The sequence below is a fragment of the Drosophila miranda genome, chromosome XL (genome assembly GCF_003369915.1).
Source record: "Drosophila miranda strain MSH22 chromosome XL, D.miranda_PacBio2.1, whole genome shotgun sequence".
Taxonomy (NCBI): Eukaryota; Metazoa; Arthropoda; class Insecta; order Diptera; family Drosophilidae; genus Drosophila; species Drosophila miranda.
The window spans coordinates 16,208,736-16,226,319 of record NC_046673.1 but is presented as its reverse complement, the minus strand read 5'-3'; the positions used below and the strand labels follow the sequence as shown (position 1 = coordinate 16,226,319).

At 42.6% G+C, this 17,584-nt stretch overlaps 2 protein-coding genes across 2 annotated transcripts in view; both read right to left on the bottom strand.

Moving 5' to 3' along the window:
- Positions 1–17,584, bottom strand: part of LOC108158260 (AF4/FMR2 family member 4) — a 46,522-nt gene that overhangs the window by 12,648 nt on the left and 16,290 nt on the right. The window lies entirely within an intron of this gene.
- On the bottom strand, positions 115–13,734 carry LOC108158271. Its single transcript, XM_033389024.1, has 2 exons — positions 8,268–13,734; positions 115–166 (listed from the first exon to the last, which is right to left on the bottom strand). Exon 1 carries the CDS (start codon positions 11,790–11,792, stop codon positions 10,746–10,748), a length of 1,047 nt encoding a protein of 348 aa, XP_033244915.1. The 5' UTR covers positions 11,793–13,734; the 3' UTR covers positions 115–166; positions 8,268–10,745.

The following is a 17,584-nucleotide window of genomic DNA, read 5'->3' as shown; positions in this document are numbered from 1 at the left end:
CTCTTTGGCTGTTTCTCGGCGTCAAAAGTCGCTTCAAAATATCACCAGGTCGCGTTTTTTGCGCGTTTTTTCCAACTGCTCTTTTTTTATTTATTTATTTTTGTTTAGTTTTTGGGTTGTTTTTTTGTATTTTTTGATTTTAGTTAAAGTTGGTTTTCCATTTGCGCTAGTTTTTGGCAAATATCAGGTAAATGTATGCGTGTGCGCGCGTTTTTTATCGCCACTTTGGGTGTCTATGTGTGTGTGTGTGTGCGCGCGCGTTTTTTATTATCTCGTTTTGCCATATTCTTTTGTTGTTGTTGTTTGTTTTACGACTTGATATTTATTCATTAGCTTTGCTGCCTAGTTTTTACGTTTAACTTTTCGAAACTCGAAAAAAGAGCGACGTCCAGAAAACGCGCGCTTTGCTCAGAAGTCGCGTCGCTAGCTGTCGCTGGCGAAGGAGACCTCTGCCAATCAAATTAACACATTTCAATTAGCATTTTTGCATAACCCAGAGACACCCAGAGACGCCCAGAGACATTCAGAGACACACACACACACACACACACACAATGTACGGAGGCACGGATAAATCGAGGGGAACGACAGATGAAATCTGATATGCAAATTTGCATATGAAACCCAATTGGAAATGTCTCTGCCACACAGTCCGCACAGGCACATAATGAGACAGATCTGTTGCCCTCCGTTCGATTCACTCAGACATTCGAAATCGTTTCAGATTCGAGTTCGGGAAATCGGAGTTTGGTGGGAAGAAAACCTCTCGGCGAACCGAATTCTGATCCCCTGCGGAATCCTATAGTATTGTATGAAACCCCTTTCAATATCTTGGAAATGGTTCTGGCCTAAGATACGTTTTCGATTTTGGGTCTCGGGAACACACACTTTGGATCTTTATAGATCTTAGATGGTGCTACATCGTCATGGATAAGATTGTTCCGAATGAAATGATGAACATAACATTCCATCAACGAAGTCTTAGAAGCAGTCTTTCAGCGGCAGTATCTGATCCATTGGCTTTCATCTATACATCTTTCTTGCTCTAAAGATACAAGCTACAAGAATCACATATCTTTAGATAGAAACACTTGCATTGAATGGTCCTTGTTGAAAAAACTTCCCCTAAGCGAAAGGCCCCTAACAATTCGAAGGGATTTCTGTGAGACAAGCCACGAATCTGTTCTACTCCGTTCTCTTTGGGCTGGGAACAGCTGACTAAATAACTTCAACTATCTTCTCTCTCCCACAACAAAAACTATATTTTTTTTTCTTTAGAAAGATTAACGAAAAGCCGCAATAAGAAAAGAATCCACATAGGATTGTATTCTTTAGGTCTAAAAAACAGAGAATTTGTAGCCTTTGGAAATCTATTTTTGTGGTTTTTGTTTTTGTTTTGGAGGTTCTGTTCTTGTGTTGTTGGTTTAGCTGTTGATTGTTTGTTTATTTGAATTGCAAGTGTCAAAGTCTCGCCAGACGACACAGACATGCCAGACCCGAGGAGTAAACAGACGAGGTATCTGGAGTGCCTATAGCTAGGAGGAGAACCAGGAATCTATCAGATACTAGATACAATTAGATCTGATTTAGATTGAATATATGTTTCAGAACTGTAGGAAACGAGGCAAAGCACATCTCAGGCGTATCTCTCTCTCTATCGCAGTACTTAAGCGACGGCACTGTACCAAATTTCCCTTAAGCGAAAGGACACAAAGCTCAAACGTATCTTGGAAGATCTCAGATCATTCTTTTTTTGATGGGGAGTACAAGAACAAAGGGAAATTACTTACACAACCAGAAGATTTCTTGTGGAATTTGGGGATTCCACTTCCACCCTCTCTCTTCACTCTGTCTCCCTTGAAGCAAAGATTTCTCTCTGCTAGGGCACCTCCTCCCCGTTTAATATTTGATCGTCTAATTTTGAAGTTTTTTGAGTGGATAAACCAATGGAATTCACACTTGAAGCGAGTTATTCGAAATGGACTTTCTATCAATGAGGAATCCAAATACAAATACAAATAAAGCAAAGGCAAAACAAAAACACAAATAAAAATGGGCACAACAACAACAAAATGAAGAGTAGTGAAGTCGAAACATGTTTCGACCAAAAGCCACATTTTGAATGACTTCCGGTTTTTGGGGTCTCTCGGTATCTGGTCTCTCGGTCTCTGGTGTTGGTGGTGGTGGTGGTGGTGGTGTCCCACTGAGTGACGGACGACCGAGTGAGTGAGTGCCAGAGGGACAGAGGGACAGAGAGACTGAATGACTGAATTACGAAGCGACTAAGGGAATGATATACTAAGCGACAGAAGAGACAGAAAAACTCAACGACAGGGAGACGGATAGGCTGGAAGACTGAGCGACGGAGAGACTGAGAGACGGAGAGACTGAAAGACTGAGAGACGGATAGACGGATAGGCTGAAAGACTGAGCGACGGAGAGACTGAGAGACGGATAGGCTGAAAGACTGAGAGACGGATAGACTGAAAGACTGAGCGACGGATAGACTGAAATACTGAGGGAATGACGGAATGATAGACTGACAGATGGAGCAATACTGAGACCAAGGAGCGATTGATGGAGGAGTGGCTGAAGAGCGATACGAAGGGTCAGACGATATAGACACAGAGCCACAGGGAAAAAGGGGGAGAGAGAAGTAAGCCAACGGATAGAAGAGTTTTCTAGAAAGAACTATAGAATAGAGAACGATAGTGAGAGCCACTGGGAAATGGAGAGACCAAGGTAGAGTGATCTACAGAGAACTAAGAGACTCTCTGTCTCTTCTCTTTCTCTCTCTCTCTCTCTAGATTCGAATGTAGAATTCCTTGTGGGTTGAAATGATTGCATTTCAATGGATCACTGGTGACGGTGACGGTGGCGGGGGAGTAGCTCGAAGCGTTGCAGGGGACTACAGCTGTGGCAGGCTTGGGGGGGAAGGGGAAAGGGGTCTGGAATTAACATACGACGAACGTTTACGTTTGTACATACACCGACCGACTAGTAGTATGCGATAAAGCGTGGACTTTTATAACAAGCGAAGCTCTTGACGACGACGACGACGACGGCGACGACGACGGCGATGGCGACGCTTTGCTATGCGAAGGTCACGGCAGACGGTGACGGGCGACAAGAAAAGCCCGGCCGGCCGTCCACCGCCCTCTCAAAAGTAAACGATAAGAAAGGCAAGGAAAGAGAGGGAAGAAGAGAGAGTGTGAGAGAGGGAGAGGGAGAGAAACAGACCAGAGCGGAAGACTTTGAGCCGTGTGTGGGCGGAAAATTAATAGGCGATTGGGGAAGTGAAAGAAGAAGAGCCGGAAGAAGCACAAGAACAGAAAGCAAAAGAAGAAGACTAACAAGGGGAAGAAGAACAAGCAGAGGAAAGAGAAGAAGAAGCACAGACCAAAAAACCAAAAGTCAAAGAAAAATCAAATAAAATCAGAGGATAAACGAAAACGAATATTCCGCAGAAAATCATATTTTCCTAGAAGTTTCGGTATTCCCAAGTGAGTGACAGATGACTTTTTGAATTTCCCGCCAATTTCCACAGGCATCTGTCAGTTGGAACCACTTCATCATTAAACTTACTCGTTATTCACAGTGGAATTTAAGGGAAGAAAGTGACGTTCATTTGGCCAAGGCCAAGGCTTTTAAAGGCTGTATAATACTGAGGAAACTCGAACCTCCTGGACACTCAGTTGAGGTCTCTATATTGAAAGACTTTCAAAGCCCATCACATCAATGGACACATCAATGGGCAGGTGGCGGCTCAGTGGTTCTATTCTGAACGATCACTTGGGTATGAGAAGGCTTCGTATAAGAATTGTATATATTCAAAGGCAGGTTTCATGCTTCGGGCAGGGACTGGAGGGTCCTGGAAACTAGTATCAAATCAGGCATTATGCCAGCTAAAACCGATATCAGCCTCAAGCCTCTAGCATAGCTACCAATTAACCATTTAACATGGAATATCGATTGATTGTGTTTTTAAAATTGTAAAAATTAATCAATCATCAATTTTGGAAATCGATTGTAAGCATATTTTATTTATTTATAATTCATTTAAAATAGTAATAAATAAAATAGATCAATCGCAATTAAAAGAAACATTTTCTTAAGTAGCTCAAGCTTGATTGAATACAAAGTGTGAATGAATATGAATAATGCATTCCACTACTCGAAAGTGAATAGTGTATTGCCCCGTAATGGCCAATACTCCTCGATGTACGACTAAGCGAAAAAAACTTCATAAAATAATAATTCTAAAAATCCAGAAAAAAAAACTCGCGAAAATACAAAACTATTCATTAAAAAAAACACCTCATCAAAATCAAACCAGAATCCACAAAGAATGCGGTTCGCATTACACAATTGATGAATGAATGGATGAATGCACTCACATGCACATTCAATCAAGTGGTTTGAATTGTATGAATAATGTTCCCATAACAAAGATGATACATTGACCAAAAAAAAAAAGAAGAACAGAACGTAGATTCTCTCCTTCTCTCTCCCTCTCTCTTTATGGAAGTGTGCCACAGCTCCTCCTCTGTCCCTCTGTCTCTCATTCCCTCCTTTCGATTCATTCATTCTGTCTGGATGTCTGAGTGTCTGGGTGTCTGAGTGTATGACATTCAATTGCGCAGCAACAACAGTTAATTGCATTTACAGAATATTGTTGCCACAGTTATGTCGATCCCCTAGACACTGCACCAGGGAGAGGCGGGAGAGGGAGAGGGAGGGCTACCCCCACCCCTTCCTATCTACCGTGCAACAGTTCGTTTAACGATCGCCACAGAGAGACTCATGTTTATTTATGAGTAGTTTGCCAATCGATTCGTATCCACACAGCCACTCCGCTCCACTCACTCCACTCCGCTCCACTCAGACAAAACGACTGCTTGAATCGTTGCCAATATCGTGGTTCGGTGCCCGTGCGCGGTGCTGCAGAAATGCAAATTTTTATATACATACATATTTTTTGTCTCTCGGACCATAATATTCTCCGTTCCCATAGATGGTGGGCCTAGGGGCAGTGCCAAAACGGAGCCACAACAGACACAAATGCCATGCCCCCTCAAGGACATTTCAAAGTGCGTCGCAATCTAAACAAGTTCCCCTCCTCCACTCCCCGTGTCCCTCTAGGTCCCTCTCTCTCTCTCGCCCTTCAGCAGTGTGTGGAAGGTAGGGGATGGGTTCGAAGACAACAAACCCTTAAGAAAACTTTGACATGAGAGAGAAAGAGAGAGGGAAAGGGAAAAAATCTCATTCAAAAGCGACAAGGAGATACTCTCACTTCTTTTGCTTTTCCCATAAGTGAAAGGACACTAGTGGAACGAAGGATTTTTGGGATTTTCAATGAACTAGTTCCGAAGAGCCAAATATTTGGGTTTTTACAGGAATTTATGTATAGAAATACTATTTTTGGGTGGGAATTTAGTATTTCTCCGAAAATCGCAAGCCAATAGTTACGTTTTTGTCGAGGCGTATCTCCCGTACTGTGGAACGAAAGCCAAATTCGAGTAATATTCAGATCCCAAACGATGGTTAAAAGAGGGAGGTATTTAAACATGTACTACATTGAATATTTCACCAGATAAACATGGAATTTAGTTCAAAAATATAGATCGTTTTGCAAAAAGTCTATAGAATATGTACAATTAATATCTTCAAATATTTCCCTTATGCTTATGGAGGATATCTTTCTATATACTTCTGCTGTGTTCTCTCTCTCTCTCTCTCTCTTTGTAACTCTGGTTATAATAATGATGATCTTAACGATGATGATATCAACCGAAAGCAATGTGTGTCATGAGATCATCTGCTACCCCTTCGCCTGCCGCTACATTTTCCACTTCTCTCTTTCTCTCTCTAAAGAACCAGAGAAATGAGAGCAACAGAAGAATTAAACTGGAGAGCAGGTAGGCAGGAGAGGGACAAGCAACAACAGCAGCAGCAGCAAAAGGATAAACAAGCAGCCGAAGGATGAGGACGAACTGTTGCTTCCTTCGGCGGCCATGTGCATGCGTGTGCGTGTCCTTACGTGTCCCTGTGCACGTCCTGAGCGCGTGCACAAGCCATAAAAGAGTGTGTGTGTGTGTGTGTGTGAGTGACTGGCAACAGCCGCCGCTTCTTATTGACATTGAAACCGCCGACGGCGTGGCCGTCTCCGTCTCCGTTGCCGTCGCCGTCTGTCTTTCAGCCGTTGCCCCTTTCCCCTACTTCTCCTTCTCCTTCTCCTGCTCCTTCTCCTTCTCCTGCTGTTGTTGGGTAACACCCGGCGCAGATGCTATGTGTATAAAAAGTGCAGAGGAATTACAGTTCCAAAAGGAACAACAGGATCAAGGAGCGTACTTTTCTACCGGTACTTAGAGATCTAAACAAAAAACACACACACATACAGCCACAGACACAGAGGAACAGAAGACCCAGAGAAAACCAAGAGGAGTAGGAGAGTAGAGGAACAGAAGGCCAACGAAAGACCAAGACCAAGGAGTAGGAGACCAAGTACAAGGCAAACGACTACGAAGGACTTCTGGTGTGGTGTGGTGTGAGGGGGAAAGGATCTGCATAAGTAGATATACCAACTGTTCCGCCACTCATCCGCTAAGCGGCAACAACAGTTCAGAGACAAGGCTGCCATGGGATTAATTCGCTGCACAAATTACCCATAAGCAAACGGCCACCAAAAAAACATATCAATATTGCAGAAAAACACAGATTTATGGCCGCAATAAAATCTTTTAGATATCTCTAATAGAATATTGTACTGCTAGGAAAACCATCTATGAAGTGTGTGGATATGTGTCCCCCGGATAGTATAACCATTGATTCGACCTTTTTTGGGTGCTTAAACACTTCAAGGAGTGCCTTTCACAGTTTTCTAACAGATCTTCCACAAATTTCCATCATTCTTTTGGTATAAAGTTGGTTCCTCTTCGATAATAAATTTCAACAGAATTTCATGGGAATCAAAAAATTGATTACGAATGAAATGTAAACGACACGCTCAACAACCAGACCGACGACACTCTCGTTCTCGTTCTGGAAAACCCCTTTACGATATCGCAACCGTTCCAGAAATATGATATCTTTCGTCTTCGAATAAACATTCTACGAATGTTGTCGCAAATTTCAAGCGAAAACAGCAGCGCGAATCGTAATTCCAGGCGCAATGAGAAATTATAATACCTTTAATCCATTCGCTGATCAAACAAAAACGTTAATACCTTTATAAATAAACAAATTTCTGTGTTGTTTTGGTCCAAGATATGGTAGGGGGATTGGGGGGACTCCAACTACAAGTAAAACACACACAAGACAACAAACTGTAATTACAGTCAGCCGAAAAAAGTCAAATATGAGCGATACATATAGAAATATGTATATATTCGACTATCTGGATACCTTTTACGGGGTTGATGGGAGATTTAACAGGTTTCCCATAATAATAAGAAGGAAATATTGCTAGAAGGGCTGTTCTTTTTGGTCGATAGTTATCCACCCCCTACTATGCGATGAATTTAACCAAGTGGCTTATCTTTTGTAGCTCTTAGAGATCCTTCGTTTAGCATCTCAATATAAGGATATTCCGTTTCATAGAAACCAATATACCCCCCTCTCTATTTGGACTAACTGAAGGGGGTATCAAAAATTCAAGCGAATTGCCGAATGGAAATTTTGTGGCACGCAAACTTGTTGCTCTCCCTCTCCCTCTCTTTTTCTATCTCTATATATATATGTACATCCTATCCCTATCTCTGCTTGCGTGTGTGTACGTGGAGTGGCTTACATTTATGATATTTTAATCATTAATTATTTATTTATTTGGTTATTTATTTTGGTGGGGGTTTTTTTTTAGCAATGCATTTTCTTCTGCCGCGCACTTTTCTCGACACAAAAAACAACAACAAGACAGAGAAAAACAAGCAAACAAAAAATGTGATTTTATTGCGAATTTTTGCGTTTTCTTTGGCTTTTGTTTTTGTTTGTATATTTGTTTTATTTTTGTTTTTTTCACGTCACCAGCGACAAAAAACGCGCGCGTATGTGCTTCCGTCGCGTATGTATGTGTGTGTGTGTGTGTTAGTCGCTTTTTGAGGCACTTTATGTGTCTGCTGTCCGTCTGTCTGTGTGTGTGTGTGCGCCAGAGACGGGGCGTATGAGCAATGCCACTTTTTGTTTTTGTCTCAAGCAAACGCACTGCGCAAAAAAATAACAAAACAAAACACAGAATCAAACACACGACAACAACAACAGAAAAGCTTTACATTTAACGCCGTTGCTGGTGTTTCGCGGCTGCTGTGTCTACAACAACAACGACAACAACGACGACGACGACGACGACGTTGAAATGCGTGTTTTTCCTCTTCTAACGCGCGCGCGGTTTCCGCCAATGCGTTTCACGCGTTGTAAGCGATTCGACAGGTAGAGCAGCACTGAAACAAACGGTAGCCACTCCAAGCGAGCGACAAAACGAAACGAAACGAAGCGAGCCGAGCCGAGCCACACAGCCGACTCGGCTGAGAGAGAGAGAGCCGAAGCATAAAGAGCGCTAAAGAGAAACTTCGACTGTTTTCTGTTACTCTGTGCTCTTCCATTTGTTGTTGTTGTTGTTGTTGTTGTTGCTGCCTGGTGTCTGCTGTAAATGCTTTTACATTCGCGTGCATTGCGTTTTGTGTGTTTGCTTTTGCATTTTCTGTTGCCTGTAGTTGTTGCGGGCAACACTTGTCGTTTTTGGTCATTATGCAACAACAACGACGTCGACGACGACGGCTGAAGACAGACAGCGAAGTAGACAAAAACGAAGACGAAGACACGGCCAGAGATACACGAAGTGTTCAAGCTGCTCTCTGATTGGTAGAAGGATGTCCGACACGAGCAGGCACGAACCGGAACGAGTCTCTGGTCGTCTCTCACTCTTACACACCCTCCCACCCCCGCCGTGACTTTCATCGAGCGTTGGTCAAGTCAAACCGAGACCGAGAGCGAGAGAGACAGAAGGAAGAAAGTCGCTTGCCAGGAGAGTGGCCAAAATGTCATCGGGGGAGCCATCAACACATCCACATCGTCATCGGCGTCAAGAGGCGCTTTTGATCGGAATAAATTTGAATCGAGTTATCCAGAGACCCAGAAAAAGGAGGGCCACGAGTGGCAGGAACAATTTCCAGGAGCAACGAGCGTGAAGGCAAACTTAATTGATAAATGATTTTCCACACATATTTTTTCCCAGTAAAATTATGAGTCTTGTCAAAGGAGAAATCCTTACACATTGGAACCCATGTGGGACTCAATCTTCTATTCTTTCTTCCGACTAAGAATTAGCCTGTATCCACAAAATTTCAACCAAATGGTGGGTTCAAAGAGGTCTTAAAATGATGCACTTCCCCGTAATAGATTTCATTTGGGGTTTTTTTACTCGATTATCAACCCACATGATTTACAGACAATCTCTAAACTATATGGATTTCATCTCTATCCCTCTCTTTCTCTCTCTCTCTCTCTGTGAAACAAAACAGTCGCAAAAAGCGACAGCAATCTGCTGATAAGAATTTTTTTGAATTCAATTCCCTTCCCTTGTGATCTGTTTATTTGCGCTTTTGCGAGCATTTCTTTTCCATTTTTTTTATACACATATGTACATTATTTATAGGAAAAAACATCGGTTTTTGGTTGGCATTCCATTCCATTCCAGTTGCTATTTTTTTTTTTTTATAAAGATAAAACTGCGTTTATTATTGTTTTTGTTATTTTTTTCCAACGAAATCTGTTTGCCATTGTTTTTTGTGTGTGTTTTCTTTTCTTTCCTTTTTTTGCACAAACGTTGGGGCGCATTCTATGGATAAGATAAGAGGCCCGGCCCCATAGAAATGGAAGAGAGAACCCCATTTAGGCGATCCACAAAACTGAAACCGTAAAAGAGTGTGGATGGGGGTGGGGGTGGCGGTAGGGTGTCCAAAAGTCCCGTTGATAATTATTATTATTATGGTTCTTTTTTTGTTTGTTGTGAGTCATTCGAGTTCATTCAATGAATCATTCACATAGCGAAGGAGAACCAAAAAAAAAACAGGGACTGACTGCATCTGAAAGATGCAGATACATTTTTATCTCAACCCATTAAGGGCAGAGACCAGGCGAGCAGGAGAAAGTTGTTTTTCTTGTGGAGAGTGGAGAAAACTCCACAGCCAGACAGAAAGACAGAAAGAGAGAGAGAGAGATGGTGTAAAAGAGATGGCCAGCTGATGTTTAATTTGTTTTCTATGTTTTCCATGGATTTGTGGAAGTTGTTTGCCGTTGCGCCAAAAAAAAAATGTATCATGCTCTTGACCATCATCATTATCATGGTCATTATTATCCATTGTTGGCCAACTTGTTTTGGCTCCACTCTCCTCTCCTCTCGCTCTCCTACTCTTTCATCGAGTCTTTCTCCCAATCCTTGTGCGGCTCTATCTCTGGTTTCTAGTTCTTGAGTGGTTCCTGTCTTCGATCTTTCCTCAGCTCCTTTTGCTCCTTCAGTGGGTCCCTTCATTAGCTCCTTCCTGCGGCTCTTTCTTTCACTTGCTTTTCCTTAATCGAACTCTCTTTTTGAGATCTTTTCCTGGCCATTTCCCATTGAATTTTCCTCTCAATATTTATCTTTAGCGGGCTTTCCTTGTATCTACTTTTTATTCGGAATATTTAGTGTTCCTTTCCCTATATCTTCTTTCTTCTCTCAGTTCTTGTCTGGGTATTGGATTTTTATAGTCTTCTCAGGGAAATATTTTTTTTCTTTTCTTATTTCGTTTGGCTTTCCATCGGGCTTCTTGCTTTTCTTCCCATCTCTTTCTATTTCCTTCCTCCTTTTCTTTTTCTGGCTTTTGCTGTCGATCTGTCTCTGGCTGTCCATTCTCTTGCCCTGGTTCTAGCTTTGATTCTCTCCCTGTCCCTCTGTCTCTCGCTCTCTCTTTACTCTTCTTCTGGCAATTTGGCGAATTTTTTGGACATTTTGGCAAAGCGTGAGAGCTATTTTGTTGTTGTTGTTGCTTGGCATCCAAAAGAGCGACACAATCGGAACGGAAACGGAGATGGAAATGGAAATGGACACACACGATGACAGTCCATTGCCTGAGAGTGTGGGAGCGAAGGCGGGGTAGGGGTCGAGAGAGAGAGAGAGAGAAGTGGATCTGCACGTCGGGGTTTGGCGGGGGGTATAATGAAGTCGAAATGGTCACGCTTACCCGCACATGGGATGGAAAATTATAATGACCAAAGCAGCGACAGAGACAAGAAAAAAGAAGGAAAATTTGCCACACAGAGGAGCGACAGACGGAGAAGAGCGAAGAAGAGAAGACGCGGCAGCGGATGGACGTGAGAACGAAACGAAACGAGCCTCCTCCCAGAGGGGGAGCCCCTCCCCTCCCCACCCCTCCCGACCCACTTGTACAAAAGGGACTTCCCAGAGAATTTTCGGACTCGTCCAACCATGCAAATGAGACCAAAACGAAGATCAGCTGAACCAGAGAGAGGAAAGATAGAGATAGAAACACAAACAGAAACAGAGAGATAGAGGAAACAGTGAGGAAACAGTGAGGAAAGATGTGGAGAGAGAGAGAGACAGAGAGAGAGAGAGAGAGAGAGAGGAACGGAACGTAGCCCACCGATCGAGCGATACGATAATGAAACCCGAAGTACCCTGAAAATACAACTGGAAACTGGAACCGGATCAGATCCAATAATAACCGATCCATTACGAACCTCAACACTTCTGAAGCTAGAAAAAACAAAAAGTGTCCCTTCTGTGATCGTGTACTCTTCATTGCAATACCGATATATATCGTGGGATATGGGTATCGGCAAGGCCTCTACTTCGTTGGGTGGGGCGCCAGTTGAGTGAATATAGATGTTCAGGGCCAACCCATCGGGACTAGCGACTTCCTAGAAGAGCCTCAACGCCATAACGATTGTAATTTGCATTTTTAAGCTTCGCACTGCACTTGAGCCTACCATCATCAGCATCAGTTGCCCTTCTACCCACGAAAGGGTCTCCCTCTCTCTCTCTCTGTCACATCCTGATCCAGACAGCAGCTGTGTTGACCAGTCGACAACCTTGACACAAATGCACACGCCAAAAGCCACAGGGCCACAGACCAGAGAGCTCTCTGACCATCAGATCCCATCAGAGTCAGAGACAGAGACCAGAGACCAGCACCAGAGAGACGTGAGATGAGGGCAGGCCCACAATCAAGGGCAAAGTGGGCGTGATGCAACAACAGGAACAGAAACAGCAGAAGCAGCAACGATGAGTGTTGCTACCTGAACTCATTTCCCTAATAGAACAATTATCGACGCCTACGGGGGCCTCATGAGAGCCATGAGCCATGAGCCATGGGGTTGGGATGGGATGGGATAAGAGATGAGAATGCAAACGGCTGGCCAGGTGATGATTATAATGATGATGATGATGATTGTGCTGCTGGCTTGTAATGATGATGATTATTATGGTAATAGCTCAAGTTGAAGGTGAAAGAATGGGCGTGCAGGAATTGCCAGCCACCAGACAAACAATCCTTGAAAACGTATCACTCACAGAATAATTTTATTTCATTTCCAGATACATACATATATTCCATGGATTCATGGATTCTGCATTGATACTTACAGCTGCTACGATGATCCAATTCAATTAGGATTGGGATAAAGGTTTCAGAAGATCTATAGGATCCATCCAAGAGACCATCGATGAATGGGTTTTCGACCAGAAGAAAACAATTTTAATTATTCTTAAATATTTTTTTGGAATCCACATAATTCAACCCAAAGTATAATCCCAATCGAATCCCAATTCCTATCATTCTTTACCACGACTCGATCCACGATCGCCTCGTGAGATTTATCGCGCGCTAAATGAGGAAACGCGGCTTATCGAAGCTTAGAAGCTCTAGAGATTTCCCAAAACAAAAAGTCCTTTGGATTCCAGAATGTCCAGCATTGGCATCCTACGTCCTTCTACGAGGCGGATTTTCGCAGAGGGCAGAGTACAGCCGATGAACGCCTTTGACTTTCAGTGGCTGCCAGAAAGGGCCATTCAAGGGCACCGTCGCGGACATTCACTAAAAACTGCATCTCACAGCTAAAAATGTAGATTTCGGAGTCACAAGGGGCCTGGGGTTTTGAGAAATATCACTCACGCTCGTAGATGTACTAGTCTTTATCCGATATATTATCAGAATGGGTGTTCACACTTGCACAATGATGAAAGCTAACAAGTGGACAGAAAACATGCCATATAGAAGTGTTTGGGCGATGGTAAGGACAGACCAGACAGACCCCAAAGGGAACCATAAAGAACCCCTGGGTAATGCCAGTCTAAGGCCTGAGAAACGGGGCAACATTTCATGAATCCAAGTTGCGGAATTCCCAATCAATTATTTCCCAATATATCCAGCATTTGACGATGGAAATCGCTGCCTATTCGTCTGCCGCAAGCAGCGCAACGATAGTTCACGATAGGCAGAACAGGGTTGCACTAATCGGAAAATCGAAGGCACAGTGGTTACAAATAAAGGGAGCAGCGATTGAAATTGGGTAGCAGCTTAGGATGGAGACATCTGAAGCCCCCAGGAAGGGAGATCACATTTAAAGAAGAGCTAGTAATGGCAGGATCCCCGCGTCACTAGAGTGACCAGTCTTTGACGTTTTCTCCGACTCGAAGTCCAAACATTTTATAGATTATATTATACATAATTTTAAGTTCTTAAGTTTTTCTATTACTCTTAAGATTGGTATGGTATTTATTTTCATTTGTATAATTCAAGTAGTGGCAGGCAGGCAGGATCTGGTCCATTAGTCATAGGGACTTGGATGGCTCTAACTCGATTTACCCCCTAAGAGCACTCATCCATCTCCGTCCACACGTGTGGCTTGCTCCTTGACCTCCGTCATTCGCTTGAAAATCCACATTGCGCCGCCGAACAAGACAATGAACGCCGTAATGAATATGTAGAGGGGCGTGTGAGGCATAAAGCATAGTGGCTGGTGGGGGCATGGGGCATGGGGCATGGATAGGCGAAACAGGCACCAGAGACAAAGTGCAAGAGCGCATTAAACGGGTTTTGCAAATAAGCGACAAGGACGCGTCGTACAACGAAAGGGAGGAACACACACACACACACACACACACACACACACACTCACAGACAGACTGAAAATAAAGGAAAAATACATGCAGAAGAGGCGGAAAGGGCCGTTTCAGTCAACGATGTGTTTTTTAAAAATGTCAAGGCTTCGCTTCGTTTTTTTCTTTCTTTTTTTTGGGAAAGGTGAGGGGGGGGGGGGGTCACCCTGGCAACCAGCACAATTCCCGGCACAACCCTATTTTGGCAAAGCCAACAAATCCATAAGCCAACCCAGTCATCAAGGGCAATTCAGTTAACAGAACAATGGCCAGAGCCCAGAGCCAGGACGATGTGCTAAAACGTTGACAACAGCGTGGGGGCTGTTGGCTTTCAAGGACAATGCAAGATCTCAAGTGATTCCATTCTTAAACTCCGGTTACTAGATATTGTGCCATGACTAAAAAACGTATTTAGATACCGCTTAGATCATATGCATTTCACCAACCAGCGACACAAGTTACCATAAGTGAGCGGCCACACAGATTCCCCTATATATAGCGATATATTTCAGACATATGCTCTTTATTTTTGAGAGTGGCTCTGTCGCTTTTCGTATAACCTTGAGGCGTCTTCATCCTCATCTACATTTGCTTTTGTTCTGCATCTGTATTTTCGCTGATTCCTCTGTGCGGCGGCTCTGCGTGTCAAATCGGATCAGACTTTGTACACAGGCACAGGTATGGGCAGAATGGATCTTCCATCCCAAGAACAACAGCCTCAAAAGCAGAAACTTCTATGATGAAACGAACATCGAATCGGATCACTATTTTATACAGAAATCCTTTGTAACAAATACATGTTTCTAATTTGATGTTTATTTAATGAGTGAAAACCTTCAAAAATGGAAAACAAAGATTTTTAGTCAAGTGTAAACGGAGGCTTTTGGCTTTTCTTTTGATTTTATCTCTGTAGATTTTCTGCACTTCTAATGCTCGCAAATGGCCTGCTTATTGGAGACATCTTCGACAGAGAAACAGGGAATCGGAGTAATATTTCCACAACCGAAAACAGAGTTTGCATCCATCTTTAGGCGTTTGTTGACTTGTGGGGAATAATTGATTCGCTGTGCAAATTTCCCATAAGGAAACAGACTCTCATTCGATATGAATGGCACAAGGGGTTTTTATTGGGAGTTTCGTTTGCGTTTTTCAAATATTTACTTAGATCGTAATTTCCGATTTACTTTCAAAAACGCACAAAAAAAATTAATAAAAATAAATAAATAAATAATACAAAAAAAAGCTGCTTCCATTTTGGAAACGTTTGCAAACGAAAAAAAAAACAATGGATCACTTATTTCGAAACTTTACCAAGAAACAATTTACTTTATGCTTTTTTTAAATTATGAATTAATTTTTCGTTTACAGGGCAACAAAAATTAACAATTTGGTGGGTCACAGCTGTCACCAGCTGTTTATCGATTGGTTATCGCTGCGCGTAACAGACCCAATTGTGCGCTTAACAGGACATGAGAAGATGAGAGGAGCAGCTAAATATTCTAGCCGGAGCTTCCCCGTATATGATACAACCAATAGATGTACAGCTGTTTGAATGCTTAAAGACAGGAAAATCAGCTTTTATGTCAATTGTCAACGTGGCATGCAATAACATTCCGAATTTTATGCAATTCATGTCTGTTTTGACAACCGTTTTGCATGTTGAAATTCCATAGAAAATCATGTAGTAAAATTGTGCCCCGACTTCTAAGAAATCTACAAAGTATAGATGTTTTTTGATGATGGGGTACATGCAGAATTCCATTCCCTTAGCTCATCTATAGATTCGCATGAAAAACATTAAGTAGATGATTAATATTGTTTGTTTTTTTTTCTTAGTTCGACTTCTGTGTGGGCTCTTATCTCATAAAACCCAACGAAATTGTTTACGTTGAAGAAATCTACAAGGAATGCATAAATGTATTGAATCCCAAGTTTCCGCTCTAAAATATTATATTTATTGAAGGTTTTCCGTTGAATTTCAGTGGAGTTGCAATGAATTTGATATGCCAGATCCACGAACAAGCGTTAATAATTCACGCCCATAATCCAACAGGTGGAGGAGGCTGGAGGCGGATACAGGCGGAGCAACAGGATACTGTTTCGAAAATCGAAATGTGCGTGTGCAATAAAATTGCATTTTTCGGAAGACCGCTAAAGCTCTACTCGTTCTCGCACCAAGGTCCATGCCGACCTAATTGAGGTTGGAAAATGGCTGTGGATGCAGCTGTGAGCTCTGCCTGTGTGTCCAAAGGTCAGCAGCTCTCCGGCTCTTCGGCTCTGGAGCCATGGGGGAGGTTGATCCGGCAGTCAAGTGAGGCCAAAATACCATCAGGACCTGAAACTGTGATGACAGGATGCCTGTGGCATGCGCATGCAGGCAGGAATTGTGGCAACGGGCACCCCCCCTTCCCGATGCAAATTCGATTTCGTTGCCCTGCCCGGCTGTTGCCTGGCCTTGTGCAGGATATTGAATCCTAGTTGGATTGCTGTGGTTTATCGTCCCCCAAATTGCAATTCAATTCGATTTCACTCTTCGATTCTCCTGCCTTTCACGTTTCGAGTGGCTGGGAAGGAATCATTCACAGTGATTACTGTGATTCACACCACACCAAACATATCCATTCATCCATTTATCCATTTAAATGGCATGTCTCTCTCTGTCTGGCATTTAAGTGGAGTATCCATAAGAATGAATGGATGGATAATTGCCTGTCTGCTGCGTGCTGTTTCTCAATCGTCATCTATTGATGTAACTAGCGATGAATGCAATTATTGCAGGTCTATCAAAATGGTACTGGGTACTGGGTACTGAGACCATTAACTTATTAGCAAGCAACAAATCATTTGTGTCTCTTCGTTTTGGACAACACATTCCAAGTAGCGACTGATCCTCCTATATTTATCCCATCAGTCTTTAAAAATTCCATGGGTTCCCCTTCATCAGAAGTACTTTTGGTCGCGCGTGACTTTGTCTGATTTTCCTGTTTTTAAGCAGCACAATATTCCTCGAAAATATCGTATAATTTTCCCAAAGATTTGCCAAATATTTATAAATACTATTTAAAGCATTTTTCTTGTCGAAACATCGCTCCGAATATCGAATGAGACATTTCTTTGGTTGTTCTTTTGGATTTCGCATTCGATATCTACAACTATATATTGTATTCTGTATTGAAACACAAGTATTTATATGTTTTAATTGGACTTTCATTATCTCATTAGGTGAATTATTCTTTCATATAAGGGATACCATGTGCTTTCTTTTGTGGTTCTGTGTGCAAGAGTTCAAAAGACATGACACAGGTCGTGTTATCTTTGGAGATGGGGTCTTTGGCGGTGGGCGTTGCACCAGAAGGTGTGCGTCATGCCTAAATGTATGTATGTATGTTTGTCAGAATCTTCCAGATGTCTTCCTTCCCATTCGCATCCCTCTGC

Excerpts from the sequence above, each read along its gene's own strand:
- LOC108158271 (XM_033389024.1), bottom strand. The coding sequence starts at position 11,792 with ATGAAGAGTACACGATCACAGAAGGGACACTTTTTGTTTTTTCTAGCT.